Below are 16,164 nucleotides of genomic sequence, written 5' to 3' on the forward strand. Positions count from 1 at the left end.
GAGTGTGAGAGTGAGTGTGAGTGAGAGTGAGAGTGTGAGTGTGAGTGAGGTTGAGAGTGAGAGTGAGAGTGTGAGTGAGAGTGTGAGTGAGAGTGTGTGAGTGAGAGTGTGTGAGTGAGAGTGTGTGAGTGTGAGTGTGTGTGAGGGAGAGTGTGAGTGAGAGTGTGAGTGTGAGTGAGAGAGTGAGAATGAGAGAGTGAGAGAGCGAGAGAGTGTGAGTGAGAGTGTGAGTGTGAGTGAGAGTGTGTACCTTTTGCTGTATACCTTTTGCGATATCCTCATAATTATAACCAGAAAGCATTTTCATATTTGTCCCACGTGACCCCCTCGACGAGACCTTTAATTTGATACCCCACACACCCTAGCAGGGTCATATGGAATTCATACCAGTCAAACTAACCATGACTCATGACTGTAACCAGGACGCATTATTTAGGTGTCCGACATGATTCCCCTAACTGGAACCTTCAATTTGACGCCCCACATGCTTCAGCGGCCTCACCTTGAATTTAACCCCATCTATGACTCATAATGACTATCTCATAATTCGAACTACGAAGCCTTTTTTTTTATTTGTACCACGTGATTCCCCTCTTCAAGACCGTAAATTTGATACCTTACACTCCCTAGCGGGGTCACTTCGAATTTTACCCCAATATAAGACTCGCCATGACAATCTAATGGTTATAACCAGGAAGCATTTTTGTATTTCTCCCACGTGATTCGGCTCATCAAGACCATTGATTTGATACCCATCACATCCTAGCGGAATCAATTTGAACGTTAAACCAATCATTTACTAACCATGACTATCTCATGATATAGCCCTACCACATTTTTGTCCCACGTGATTTTCCTTATCGGAACCTTCAATTTGATACCCCGGACACCCAGTGGCATCATTGTGAATTTTAACCTAATTTATGACCCATTTTGACTATGTCATGATAATAATCAGGAAGCACGTGATTACCCTCATCGAGACCTTTAATTTGATACGCCCTAGCGTCATGAACCTGAATTTTAACCGAATCTTTGATTTACCATGACTACGTCATGATATATCCATATCTCATGTTCGTCCCGAATGATTCCCCACATCGAGACCTTGAATTTGACTCCCCACATGCCCTCGCAGCGTCATTTTGAATTTTAACCCAATCTATGACTCATTATGACTGCCTGATGACTACAATCAGGAAGCATTTTTTTTATTTACCCCGCGTGATTCCGTTAATCCGGACCTTTCATTTGATACCTTACACGCCTTAGCCTCATCAGTTTCACTTTTCACCCAATCTAATGTGGTCATTATTCTGTCTTAAGGGGCGCTGCCCAGTCAATTCAGCTAATTCATTTGAAACAGTAGAAAGGACAGCCCCCCCCCCATTTCCCCCCGGCTCTCACCTCTTCCTTTGTGACCCCTAGTATATCAAGCCGTTAACAGTAGCAGGCGAACAACCAGCACGCCAGCGCCGCCGTGTGCTTTCCCACCACCCTTTCCCACGCTCTTAGTGGATCCGTCAGGAGGAAAAGTTAAGACAACCCTTTTTTATGACCTCACCAGTCAATTATCACTCACGCGCCCAGCCGCGAAAATTAGGTATACAGCAAGTGCTTATGGCCATAAAAATTCAACAAGAAACTAAAAAAAATCAGACACCACCTCCCTCCCAACCGATCATGCAGATCGCGATTGGTGCCATACCCGCAGGTAACTTGAATTCCGAGCCCACAGTGACGCATGAAACTTAACAGCCAACCATAGCTGCCTGCTAGGCTACTCATATGTACTCAAACTCCAAATGGACTTAAAACTCCTATTTACTCAGAACTCAAAATGTACTCAAAACTCAATATGAAATCAAACTCAAAATGTGCTCAAACTCAAAATGTACTCAGAACTCAAAATGGACTCAAACTCAAAATGTACTCAGAACTCAAAATGGACTCAAACTCAAAATGGACTCAAACTCAAAATGTACTCAGAACTCAAAATGAGCTCAAACTCAAATTGTACTCAGAACTCAAAATGACTTCAAACTCAAAATGGACTCAAACTCAAAATGTATCAGAACTCAAAATGGACTCAAACTCAAAGTGTACTCAGAACTCAAAATGGACTCAAACTCAAAATGTACTCAGAACTCAAAATGGACTCAAACTCAAATTGTACTCAGAACTCAAAATGGACTCAAACTCAAAATGTACTCAGAACTCAAAATGGACTCAAACTCAAAATGTACTCAGAACTCAAAATGGACTCAAACTCAAAATGTACTCAGAACTCAAAATGGACTCAAACTCAATCGGACTCAAACTCAGTCGTGATCACTCGGCTCAAACTCACTCAAGCTCAAACTCACCATGCCACACTAGCCTCGCGCTCACTCAAACTCAAACTCACGCGTGAGTTTGAGTCCAAATGAGTCTGAGTGAGTGGACTCATGAGTGAGTTTGCCGACCTCTGGTACTGACACAAAATTTTGAAGGCCAGATAACTTCGGAGATATATTGGTGTGAACACACATATATCATCTGCAAAATATCAGCGGCAAATACAGCCGAGAACATGTTTAAAATCAATCAACTGTGCGAAACGCAACCGAGCAGCCAGCAGAGGGCCTTGCGCAATCGACATTTCCTGGATGGGGAGTAAATAAACTACATCCAAACATGTCACGAGTTTGTGCAGGCCCCTTCCGCACTGCCAGCGTTTCTCGCCGGCTTGATCTGCTCTCGAGCAACGAACGATCCAATCGTTGGCGGTGGACATTCTGGGATTTCATTGGCTCATCGCGACTCTGGCCGCAATCTAGATTCTACAGCGATTCCAGGCACTTTATTTTTATTGCTTTTTATTACACTGGATGCGAAAATGCGCCGGGGACATGAAAAGCACACTGAGCAAGCCGCATGGTCGTTGCAGAGGTGGCGGCCATGGCCGTGAAGTGGGGCCGGTAGCTCCAGCGATAGCTTGTTACCGCTGCATGAGCCCCAAACCAGGCAGCACATCGAGAAAGGAGTTAATGATGTGAAGGCGGATTGCATTAAAAATTGTCATCTGTACCGCTTACGAGAGTGGCAATCGAATATCCGCTGTAGTGTCAAGCCCAACACATCTGTAGGCGGACCTGTAGGCTGATCGGCCGGCTGCTCCCAGCGCGCGTCTCCCCACCCACTGTCTTGAGTGTCGTGCGTGGTTCGCTAGTCGCGGCGGCAATTTGCAATTGCAGTGCCTGCGTCACGTCTACGGTCGCTTTTTAATTAAGCGGCTGACGAGATCAGTACGTGGGGGCATTAGCAGAAACTGCCAGCGATCTGGAATTGATAGTGCTACGGATGCTCTGCTCTGTGATATCCGTCCAACGTTCACGTGGACAGCTTTGTTTATAAAAAATCCCACTAGTTGTGGCACCCTCTAAAACTGAAACTGGCCGCATTAAAAACGTCTGTAATAAAACAACCGTCGAACACGTGATAAGTAGGTCTTTAACTGCTTATCGCTACAAAAAAAAACCATGCAAAATTTTTGCGTCAGTGCCCCTTTGACATATATAAGTAAAGGCGTGAACAGCCCCATAGCAAGTTTAACGAAGCAAAAGCAAACTGGAGTACATTCACAGAAACACCTAAAGTGCACTACGCATCCATAAAGCACCTACACGTCGAACGCGGCAACCCAACTCGTCATGGCGCACATCCTCGACGCCACCGAAAAGTCCATTCCCCAGGTGTCCGGTGCCCCGCGCAACCCTTGGAGGCGCTGATGGAATGAGGACTGTAGGCGGGCATGAGAGGTGTCCTTCGCCAGTACCCCACATTCGCTAACCTTGTGTCTTTCAAGCGGGCAAAAGCGCTCGGGAAGCGCGTGCGCCATGAGGCAAAAAGGGACAGTTGGTACGCCGTCCTCACATCCATAAACTCATGCACAGACACACGCAAATTATAGACACTTATTGTAAACTCAAGGGACAACAGACACAAAGCTTGCCTCTGGTCAGCACAACAGGGGACACACTCAAAGATCAGGCCAACACACTTGCACAACACTTCCTACACGTGTCCAGTTCTGCACCCTACACAAACACTTCATGAAACACAAAACATCTAGTGAAAAGACGTCCTTGTGGGATAATAAGTCAAACACCTTTTATAACTCCCCCTTTTCACTTCATGAGCTGAAGCTGGCTCTCAGTACTTGTAAGCCTTCAGCTCCAGGTGGAGACATTACATGCACTATCATACAACACTTACACACAGACACACTTAAAACACTTCCACACCTCTACAACAAAATATGGCTTTCGGGGTGCCTTCCAGGGTCTTGGAGGGAGGCCATCGTAGTGGCTTTTCTCAAAGAGAGAAAGGGCCCATCTTCCCCTGCTAGTTATCGTTCCATCACCCTGACAAGCTGCCTGTGCAAGCTGCTCGAGAAGGTCAATACGAGACTCGTGTACTTTTTAGAGTACAATGTTCTTTTCGAGAGCTGCCAGGTTAGTCCTCCAGGCGGGGTGATCCCCAAATAATGAACTAGTTGCTTTAGAGGCCTACATTAAAGATGTATGCATACGTAAGCAATACTGCATGACGGATTTTTTTTTATGTTGAAAAGGCATATGATACAGCATGGTGCTACGGCATTCTTAGAGACTTAAAATGTTTTAGTAGTTCAGGTATCATGCTGAACACTCTTTCTAGTTACATGTCTACCCGAACATTCCGTGTCAGAGTAGGGTCAGCACTATCAAATTTTCACGTGCAGGAGAATGGCGTGCCTCAAGGTGGTGTTTTGAGCTGCACACTGTTTATTTATCCTTAAGATCAACTCGCTCCGAAAGGCACTGCCGCCCTCCATTTCTTGCCTGGTTTATGTAGATGACGTTCAAATATCTTTTAAATCATGCAACATGTCCATATGTGAACGTCAGGTCCAGCTTGGGGTAAACAAACTTTCTTGCTGGACAGACAGAAATGTTGTATTCTCAAAGAGGCGTGGCATCCGGCCCGATGCTGACATAAAACTCGGTGGTGACTCGATTCCTTTAAAAATGGGAACACAAGTTTTTGGGCGTAGTATTTGACGAAAAACTCAGTCATCCCTCACATCAAACAACTCACACAAAAATGCCTGAGAACAATGAATATTCTCAAAGTCCTATCTCACTAACTATTATATGCTGCAGACAAACAACTCCTGCTTCACCTTTACACCTTTGTGCCATGTTGATAGTGTTCGGTTGGACTGCGGAAGTGTCGTGTATGGGTCAGCCACAAAAACAGCGCTAAAAATGCTCGAGCCAATGCTGCACTTGGTGCTTCGCCTCTCCTGTGGTGCATTCCATACTAGTCCTGTCCATAGTTATTATGCAAAGTGCTACAAATGGTGCTTAGTGCACCAGTGAACTTATGCTGACCTTCTATATGTCTCTAAAATCTCATCAATGGATAACCATCCCTTTAAACCATTTTTTTAATGGTACATCCACAACACAGCTCTTTTTAAACGGCCCATCAATTTCTCTTCTTTTCTCACAGAGAGTGAGTGGCGAAGTGACTATTCATGAGGTCTCCATTTTAGACACATTCAAATCATCTCGCACTGATCTTACAGCACCATGGCACCTTCACCCTGTATCGTGTGGCTTGTCTTTCTCACAATTCAATAAAAACAAGACACCATAAAGTGGGATTTTGCAGCATTTCATGTATCTGCAGGATAAATACAGGTCTGCAGAGTTTTTTAGTAATGGATCAAAAACTTTCACTGTGATGTCTTGTGCTGCTCACGGACCCAATTTTAAAGCAGGTAGAACCATGAACGTAAAGACAAGTGTTTTTACGGCAGAAGCATACGGCATTTTTCTGATTGTAAGTCACATAGTTGAAAATCATATTTTTAAGTCCATCATTTATACAGATTCACTGAGCATCTTCCTCTGTACATTGTTATCTGGAAAGACATAGAAAAACTGCGTTGTTAGTCTTGTCTTCAAATTAATTATGCTAGCTTATTCTTCAAACCTTGAGGTGACTGTGTGTTGGGTGCGAGGCCACTGTGGCATCGGCGAAAATTAACTGGCGGCTGAAATGGCCGCCAGTGCTGCACTTCGAAACAGAGTAAACGTAACAATACTACGTTACAGAGACCTCAAGCCACACATCAGACAACAACTCCGTAAAACATGGCAAGCAGACTGGACGAACAGGCAGACAACAAGCTACACGCAATAAAACCACACTTGGGACAATACACTACTGACTCGCACAACAGACACATTGAAGTTACCTCAGCTAGGTTACAGATAGGCCGCACACACGTAACACGCTCGCACCTGCTCACGGGATCTCCAAGACCCCTGTGTAGCAGGTGTGGGGGGGAGGGCCTATCCGTGATACACCTCCTCATTCAATGCAAGGCACTCGACATTGCACGACGGAAACACTTCAGGGAACTCTTCAGACAACATATTCCATTATATCCGTCATACTTTTTAGGAGGCGATGCCATGTTTTCTGTTTAGTGCACCTTTAAGTTCCTATCAGAAGTTCACTTCTTACAACTCATCTCATACCACCCATAGTTTCACCCGTGGATATACACCAGCCGTTCTCATAGTCTTAATGATATTTTTCGTGTTCACTCTAACCAATTTTAGTAGTCACCTATTCATCAAAACACTTTCATCTTGGCGCTCTTTGCCCTAGTTGGCGTTGCGCCATAAACACTCAAACATCATCATCATCATCATGTACCGTGATTCCATCATTATGGTGCCATTTGGGCGCCATGTGTATAGCGGCTGTGGCATTGCAAGAGTATGGGGAGTATTAAGTCAATACCTGCGCTGTGCTTAACTCTAACAAAACTAAAAATTTTGAAATGAACTTCAGAATGGCATGCACTTTCGCTGCGGCAAGGACTACAGTGACAGCTAGGCATCAAGGGGAACATCAGCACTAGGCTGAGCTTCGATGGCTCATTGCAGTTTAGTTTAACGGGGTGCGCGTGTTTTGGTGCAGTTTGACGATGATGAAAGGGGGAAGTGAAATTGTTCTCTCAGTTGCATCTGTCGTTTGCGTTAGTGTAGGACCGTTGGGGATGTTGGCTTCATATTTAGGCCTTGTGCTCTTACGCGGCTGGGTCAGTTAGCACACTCATTATTCACTGCCTCCCTGTCATGTCTGAACAGGGGTGGAGTTGAGGGGAGAACAAGAGCTGAACATGTTTGTTTGGTGTTTAGCCAGCACCCCGCAACTTGCCAGGAGCAGCGGGTGAGGGGTAGTTAAGAAAATGGGGTCAAAGCTTCACCACTCAGCCTGCAGCCCGTCTGTGGTCGTCGGTTGCTAGGCCCGTTCCTTCGCTCGCGAACTGCTGTTAGGAGTGGGGCATATGGGGTTATGGGCTGTTTTATCTCGGCTCTTTCAGTACACAGGAAAATGGCACCACTTCGTGTTGCCATAAATTCTCAGCTCCACAGGAGCAACCTAACATGTTTATTCTATTATAAGGGTAGGGGGCAGTTGAAGGATACGAGAAATAGAAGGAAAAAAGTGTGCGTAATTTTATTTGCTTGAACAACCTTCTAAGGGCATAAATCAGAAATAGTCTACGCTTGTTACAGCGGATCCGGCAACTGCAGACTCCCAGTTACAACAGGCCATTTTTTGTTTGGTCCCCGTGCATTTCAAGTGTAATCCACTCCACTCACAACAGAACCGGCTATAGCAGACTGTTGGCTACAACAGACTAAATTTTGGGAGAAAATTGCTTTGAGTGAATGTTCATGGCGGACTTCTGCGGTGCTGGCACCAGATATGCTTTTTTTTTGTTTATTTTGGTGAGGAAACTACTATGTCTGGCAACATTGTCGGTGTCATCGTTGCAGCCAAGCCAGTGCCTTTTTTTTTTTTTTTTTCAATAAGCGGACAGGTAGCTGATTTCACTGTCGGATAAACTGAGCATAATCAACGCTGTCGAATGTGCCGAAAAACTGGCCGACATCTCCAGACATACGGGCCTGTCTAAGCAGTAGATGCGCTCGACCGTCAAAAACGAGGCTGGTGCCGAAAAACACGACTCCGGGGAGATTGAAGAACAACGCTTTCGAATATGCAAAGTGGTGTGCACCCGGAGAACGAATCTGCCCGCTCGTCACAGATTTTTTTATGTAATAAAGAACTCAGGGTCAGTGAGGTCCGGCATTTATTATTCCTACACATCATTGGTACCCATTCCGTTCTAAAGGGTGGCTATCTTTTTTTTTTTTTTTTTTTTTTGTATGTCGAAGTTAGAGGAGAGCACAAAGCGCGTGCTGCGTTACATGACTGATTCCGTTGGTTTTTTTTTTTTTTTTTTTTTTTCCGTTTTGCAACCCTAAAACGATGCCCTAGCTGGGCCGGTCGATAAGCGTTCCCGCCGATAAACTGCACTCTAAGTGGTATTGTGCTTCGGCCAGCCACGTTTTAAACGGTATGCGTGTGCATTGAGTTCTATGTGAGGCAAACTGGTGGTCATAAAAACCCACGTTATGTCCGGTCCTGCACTATAAGCGGCTACGTTACGAACGGTCTACTCTGTATTACGCTTTTTGAGTGAAAAATAGATTTCTCTTAATTTCTGACTACTAAAACTTCTTTTGATTTCTCTTAATTTCTGACTACTAAAACTTCTTTTGATAGACGTGCTCATGCAGTAGATTTTAAAGACGATAGTCTTTCTTGGGCTACTTAAACCCAGAAATTTTGGTCTGTCTGTATGTCTGTCTGTCCGTCTGTCTGTCTGTCTGTGACTTGATTCAACCACCCGGCCAAAGCAAAACAATGCCTGCGCAATAGTCTTATATAGTCACAGCTAAATCTACCCGTCTATGTCCGGTGTAATGTTCGTACTTGGTCAACATTGTTGAAGAAGAACAAGACATTACGCAAATATGAGACAACAAATCAATACAGAAGTGATATTTGCAGTGTTCCTTTATAATAAAATCAAACATGCTCGACTTTTGCGAAATTAAATACTTCATCAACTGCAGAAAAAGAATTCACTCCGCTGTCGCCTGCTGTCGCCCGCGCCACTATAGCTTCTGGCGCCATTTTAAGAAATCAACCGGCAACAGTTACGCAAGGTTCCACTAGATAGGTTCCACGTTCTGCTTGCAACGCACGTGGAGTAGGGAAACGCGGTTCTATAAACGTTGAAGTAGGGCGCCTCGATTAACGCGCGTCTTCGCCGTACGGCAGCGTTCGCATCGAGACACCCGGTTTGGAGCAGTGGAACGCGGGAAGTTTAAAATAATTTAAGCAAACCTTTGGCGTCTTTACCTTGGGAGGAGCGCGACGCAAGAGGAACAACATGAGAGGTGAGCGGGAAAGCGAAGGGAGGCATTTACTTCGTAAAAGCCGGTAAAGAATATCGTCTTTTGACGGCATTTGCAACGAAAGGAGCAGATACGCGGCCAATTTTTTATTTTATTAATCGTTGGTCTCATCTGGCTGGGGAGTTGGCATTCGGCTCACCGACACTAGAGGCTACATGATTTAGACATTGAGCTAGTAGAGCTACATTTTAGACTTGAGCGAAACAGGGAAAACAGTTTGCAAATACGCAATTCACATTAAATATGGTTACTTGTGCCTGCGCCACTTGTACCACTTGTTGCCACTTGCACCCATGCTACATTCTGAAAGGGCATTCCAGTCGGATGGACTACGAAATTTCATTTGAATTGGAAAGACTTATGCTGATATGCACAACAATTCTCAAAGGCAGGTGAAAGCTTCCATGTTCACCCACCATGCTTTGGTGTTGCCACTACTACCCAGTTGCGTTGCTCGAACTGCACAAAAAAATTTAATCTTACAGTAAAACTGGGCCCCAACGGCATGTGATGGCAAAGAAGCCACTCGATCGTTTTTGAATGCTTGTAGACAAGCAATGCAGCAATTGCACACTGCTTAGTTTTGATCGAAGTGCAGGAAAAAGCCGGGCCATTTGCTTTGGCTGAGCTATTATCGTGTAGAACTCACCCCCCACCCCCACACCCCCTCTTCCTCTCAACACGCGCACTCACACAGTTTCCGTCAGCATGCCCATTATCAGATTCGGTCCCACATAGGTGCGCTTGAATTTTGAGCAGAATAGCTCTTCACGAAAAATATTCTAATTACATAGCAGAGGCACTCTGTCACTGATTTTCAGCAGGTTCTATTGCGGATCACAAGGCTTTCTGGCTCAGGTGTTCGTTGCTGCGTGCTTGTCGGAGCATTTGCGTGGCTTCATTAGTGGTGGTGGTTGGACGCTTGACGAAAGTCATGAAACTCGCACCAGGACCCAGTTCCTAGTTGAGGGGGAGAGTGCGGGGAAGAGGAGGAAGATTAAACTTTATTCGCAGAATGCAAGTTTAGGGGCAGGTGGGGACCACTGGGCGCAGAACAGCAGTGACTTCGGCAGCACGTTCCACCAGGGCTTTCTGGACCCAGGGGTCAGAGCCTCCACCTCTAATTGATCAGTATAAGGGGTTTGGGGGGTGCGCCTCATAGTATGGCAGATGGTGTCATCATGTCCGCAGGAGGAGCATAGGGACGATCTTGGTATATGTATGGTTGTTCGTTATGTGGTTTTATATTTTTGTAAAATCGGGGGGTAAAAAATCGGATGCTGTTTTTCAAACTGATGGAGAAATGTTTTTTTTTTTTTTTTTTTTTTTTGTAAAACCATTTCGAAATTCAGGTTTTTTCGGGTGAAATATACAGATGTACTAAGCAGTACACTCAGTTGATTTTGGTAGGTATCCCAAACTTCTCGACTTTAACGCATTATCACGAGCTTCTAAGTGTAACGCGTTAAAATTGGTGTTTATTTCAAAGTGGGTAATCGGGGGCACATCAGGGTTTCCTAGAGAATCGTTCCAAAAATTTGGCATTTGTTTAAAAATGAATCGTTAATGATGGCAGTAAAGAGCATTGATAACTTCTAACAAATTAGACATTTTATTCACGAAAGCTGGTCATCGATTTTTCACTGACACTTGTTTGCATGCATTATCACGTGCTTGCGCAACATGACGGTGTTCATTCGAGACCTGTCTGATTGCTGCACGTATCTCAACTGGGAGAAAATTCTCTCTACATCACAACTTCTATTAGCCTAGGAACAGCGATGTCAGTGTTGCATTTGCCAGCGGTAGAGTCATGGCAATACCAAATGATTTCGAAAGCTGTGTTTGTGGGGCTTGCTTCCAGCAAGTACTAGTTGAGAACGGCGGACCGTCCCTGCACAATTGTGCAGATCGCTACTTTGAAAATGTCCTTTCGAGGAGAAATCTGGCTTAACGCGATCTTCCTGAAACGTGTTCGGGGTGTGAAAATCATGTAAAATCGGGTTTTACCCGGAAACAAACAACCCTAATGAAGGTGTATGTGATACAGGGGGAAAAGCAGCTCAGTTTGCACAATGAGCATGCCTGCAAAAGATAGCTGACCTTTTTTTGAGGGAAGAGTGAGGGAAAGGTGGGTAGAGAGGGGCGTCCGTTGATCAATAAATATGCTGGTTGCTCCCAACACCGGCAGTCAGTCCCCCGCACAAATGGGGAGTAGGCACGGTGTTAGGTGTAAGGTGCAAACAAACTGTAATGCTGCGGCAGCCTTGTCGGAGAACTCCTCAAATGCACAGGGGTACTTGTGAAGTGAGAATTTGGTGGGTGGGGGGAAAAAAAAACGCCTTAGTTTTCGATTATATGAGGTAATAGAGGAGGTTTCACGGTACATTTTCCGGGGGTGCCCACATTTAGTGAGGTAAAGTGTGTGTCATGTAGTATGTCATGCATATCCTTTGGCTTCAGCGCCTTTCATTAGCTTTGTGTAGGTACTGTTGAAATTGTCATGCAAAAGGTACAACGCAGGTCACTTACCAAGTGAAAAATAAAATAATTACAATTTGGGGGTGCTTTGGCTTGCCTGTTTGTGAATAAGGGACCTTGTTTTATATTTTGCATGATGCTAGCTGACACCATCAACGTCATAAACGGTCATCAGAAACTGTTCTGTTAACTTTTACTGTTTTAATGGCACTGCCCTTGGCTGTGAGTCCTATCTGTGGGTTTGTTTAAACGTTGTACGCTGAAGATAGGTTTATTGTTGGCTGATTGATTGCCCAGTGTCTCGTAGCGGTTTGCCTCCACCTTTTCTTGTCATTTTTGGAATAAATAAAGAAATGGAGTTGTCTCAAATAAATAAAATTGCAAGCCACCTGGCCGCCGCGCACGACATCGGTTTCCATGTACACAGCTCTTCCTCTGATAAACGAGAAAAAATAAAGGCATCCAGCGGTTTTTGGCATTTCAATAAAGGAAACCACCCCCGCTTTTGTGGCAAATAAAGGCAGAAAAGCCACGCATCATTTGCAAGTGCTCATCGGTGAACGGAAATAAAGCTTTCTCGCTGCTATTCTTGCGGAAATCGTAATAAAGGCAATCAAATGATGGCAATAAAAGTGGTTAAAACACTTGCAAACGATCGTGCCATGTGTTTAATGCGGTTTCACACGAACGCAAGCACACTGTTTTTTGTTTTTTTTTCTGTCATCGCGTTTTGAGCCGGCAAGGAGTGAACGCCGTATCAGTTGGGGAAGGCAACATCCACAGCACCTGAATAAAAAGTGATGCGGCAAGATCACCCACGTAATTGTGAGATGGAATTGCCCCGGACGGCTTTATGCAAGTCCCTTTGTCTCGAATGGGGGTGAAAAAAATGCCCACCCCGTGTTTAAATGTTTTCAGCTCAATAAAATTTCACAAGTTAGCTCGTGATGCCATTTGATTGTGAAATTTGACTGCAAATAAAGTGTTTGAGTGTGCCCTCTTTTACAGTGTTGACTCTGTAGGGTCTGTGCTTTTGCGAGTCGGTAGTTGGCCCTTGAGGCCAGGTTGCGCCTTATCACCAACTCTAGTGCGCCCAAGCTAGCCATTGAATGCTTTTGTGTAACTGCATTGTTCGGAGTCCCGGACGTTCCCATTGCTTCAGATTGGCTCTAGCCTTCTCTGCAATAGAGGCTCGAATTAATCAATCAGAAGCTCAGATTTGAGATTTTAGCAATCGCAGCAAGTTACAGAAGCTTTCATTGGCTAGATTGGACACACTGTTTAGGGGTGGCAGCTTGGCCTCAAGGGCCGACAATGGTAACTCACAAAAGCACTGACCCTATGGTTTCAAGAGAGTTTCTAGTTTGTGGGATGAATGCTTTATCTCCCATTAAGCACAGCCACTGTGCCATGTAGCCTTCCATCTCGCTTGCTTTCATAGGGTGTTAGAGTTGTTTTGTAGGTCTCCTCTTTTTTTTATGTGAGTTTGAGGCGTGGTTGTTCTTCTGCATACCCCCATGTTCGTTCGTTGTTCCCCATCGACGACTTACCTCATTCCGTTGTCATTTTCAGTAGCTAGTCATGTTGGCAACAGTGGGTGCAGTCACTGATCGCTTGGAAAGTTCTTTATCCTTGACCTCGTTGAAGTGCTAAGAATTGTATGGTTAGTGATTTCATCGTATTCTTTGTGGGCATGAGCCACGTCTTGTTTCGTCGCCTTCGTAGACATCCTTTTTCTCGTCTCCTCGGGGATCCATTTTTGCAATTACATTTCATTGCAAATAACATCACAACTGTCTAAACCGTACAAGGCAAAACAACCCCGTTGCTACCAGAGCTAGTGTCCTTATTTCTGTAAAGGGCAATTTTGGCGCATGGGGTCTTCTCCGTTTCGTGCACATAGGTTCGACATATCATTTGGTAGCTGGTTAAGGCTGCTGCTCTTGTCCAATCTTTCATCTTTTCGTCATTTAGTGGGGTCGGTGTGTTTAGCGAGGAAGGCAGCACTGGCTTGGCTCTGCAGATGCTATCTTGTAAGTTCCATGGCACATTGCCGTGGCCTCAAAACTTTTTGGCAGTTCTGCATGAATTGTTGCAAAGCCTTTCATATTGTAAGCCTCCGCAAAAGTGGTGTCCGTCTTTGTAAAAAGATCTGATGAAAGGTCCAGGCCTATGTGTGGGTCAAATTGACCTCTCGCACAATTCCAGTCGTCATTCTTTTCTACTCCGATACCTTCCTTCCTCCCTCTCTGGCTTGGAATAGGAGTGAGGGTGTTCGAAATGTGTGTCACTTGTTGCGGGCAGACATATAGTTGTGGGCGCTTCCATCTCCTGCTATCTGCACACTACTGGGTGCCTTTCCTGTCGTGGGGGTGGTTGTGCAAGCAACTGAAGCACCACCAACCCTTGTACACTGCCTGGTCCCAAGGCAGTGCATTTTGTAACAGTTGCAGCGCATTTTATCTGGCGACTTGAGGAAAAATAAGCCTCCTGCTTGAGAAGAGAGGGATCAAGTAGAGATATCCGTTTCTCGTTATGTATTTGGGCGTATTTGAGCAACCCTTATTTTTTGTTTTAGTCTTTTAAAATACTTTAAGTATGGAAGCAGGAAAGGTGTAAGGCCAGGTAAAACACCCTTGGCAGTGAATCAATGTGAACCAGTGGGGTGAAATGCGCAAGAATGGTGTTCCACAGCTGAATCAGCAAGGGGCAAAAGTGTCCTGCTTTCAGGGTGTGGCAGCTCATAGCTTTGCAAACTTTGTGAAAGTTGGTCAGTGTCTTCCTTTCAGCCGATGAAGCGGTGTGCTGTTTAGTCATTCAAGCCATCAGCAGTGTACTTGTTGGGCTCGTGTAGTTTGAAAGTGTTTCGTTATCACCCTCACCGTACAAGTGGTAACACACATGGTTGTCTGCCGGTTTATTGTCATCGTACTGTTCTCCTCTGCATTGTTCTCCTCTGCATTGTTTGCTTTTACCGCGTGGAGCTCTAAGATGGGAGCATGTGGCGTTGTACTATCATCCGAACAGCCTAATTGTGCACCGCACAACTGTGCACTCATGACGAGACGATGTGTCATCGTTCATGTTCGAAAATATTGTCATTTCAGCTCTGTGCTCTTAACGCCACTTCATGGTGCAAAATGCCACAGGCTCCTACATTCACAGTCAGGAAAAAAAGGGGGGCGTTTTGTTTCTCATCAACACTGCCTCTCGTTAACGATGGCATTGCAGCTTGATCTTTCCGGAGACTTGCCTTCCTGTAGGCTGTACTAAGGGTTGTACTAGGGGCTGTGCTAAGGGTTGCAGGGTTGTGTGTGTTGAGGGGGAGAGATCCCGACCGGACGATGTGTGTTTGCCTCCTCCTCCCCTCTCCACCCCATGCGCCTGCAGCTTCTGCCCGACGGACACCAAATTCACCACTTGTTCCGATGACGGAACGGTGCGCGTCTGGGACTTCCTGCGCTGCTTCGAGGAGAAGATCCTCCGAGGTGAGCACCCTACTCCCCTCTTCCCGCTCACCACTACCATCGCTGCACGGGACGCCCGGTCTCGACCATGCTGCTCTTTTTCAGAAACCCTAGAGAACAGTTAATGCGCATGGTATAGGGATGCGTAGTGTCAAGGAACTGTGTTCAATGCGGGTGGCTGCTTTGGGGCTGAAAAACAGCAACTCTTCAGTTGTGGAACTCAAACATCATGATCCGCAAGGTTGATGTTGAGGCACCAACTGCAGCTGTAGAAAAAATGACGTAGACTCTTCCGTCCTGTCATCTTGTTTTTCCTAACGTTGTGGTTGGTGCCTAAGCTTAAATCTTGCGGTGATGTGTCAACTAGCTTGTACCGACACATTAATTCAGTTCATTGATTGGTTGAATGTAGGGTTTAACACCCCGACGCAACGCAGGCAGTCAGGCGCGCCCATAGTGGAAGGCTCTGGGTTAATTTTGTCCGCCTGGGGATCTTTAACGAGCTCCGAAATCTCGTACACTTGACCGTTTTTGCTTTCCGCCTCCATCAGAAAAGCGGCCGCCACGGTGGGGAATTGAACTCGCATCCTTGTGCTCAGCAGCACAACGCCTTAGCCACTGAGGTTAATTCGGTTCACGCATCATCCTTAGTTCAACACGCCGAAACTATGCCTGCACTTTAGGTGTGCTGTAGTGGATAGTGAAAGATGTATTCGGGCCATCAAGGAAGCCTTCACGTGCGGCATAGTTTTTGATGCTTAGTTTTCCTCTTTTGCTTTCACTACAAATAGGGCGGGAGTCAAACTCGCGATCTTCTGCTCAGTTGTAAAATGGCT

At 45.4% G+C, this 16,164-nt stretch overlaps 1 protein-coding gene across 3 annotated transcripts in view; it reads left to right on the forward strand.

Annotated features, from left to right (window-relative positions):
- Positions 1 to 16,164, forward strand: part of Wdr33 (WD repeat domain 33) — a 154,337-nt gene that overhangs the window by 82,731 nt on the left and 55,442 nt on the right. For all 3 annotated transcript variants that reach the window (XR_013317814.1, XM_077679125.1, XM_077679124.1), the window contains exon 7: positions 15,252 to 15,349. Coding sequence is in view for 2 of the 3 variants with exons in the window: in XM_077679125.1 (XP_077535251.1) it covers positions 15,252 to 15,349 (98 nt within the window). In the remaining variant the exon portion in view is untranslated. The remainder of the gene's footprint in view (positions 1 to 15,251; positions 15,350 to 16,164) is intronic.

The sequence above is a fragment of the Haemaphysalis longicornis genome, unplaced genomic scaffold (assembly GCF_048455015.1).
Source record: "Haemaphysalis longicornis isolate Haplotype H1 unplaced genomic scaffold, Haemaphysalis longicornis Haplotype H1 scaffold_7, whole genome shotgun sequence".
Classification (NCBI taxonomy): domain Eukaryota; kingdom Metazoa; phylum Arthropoda; class Arachnida; order Ixodida; family Ixodidae; genus Haemaphysalis; species Haemaphysalis longicornis.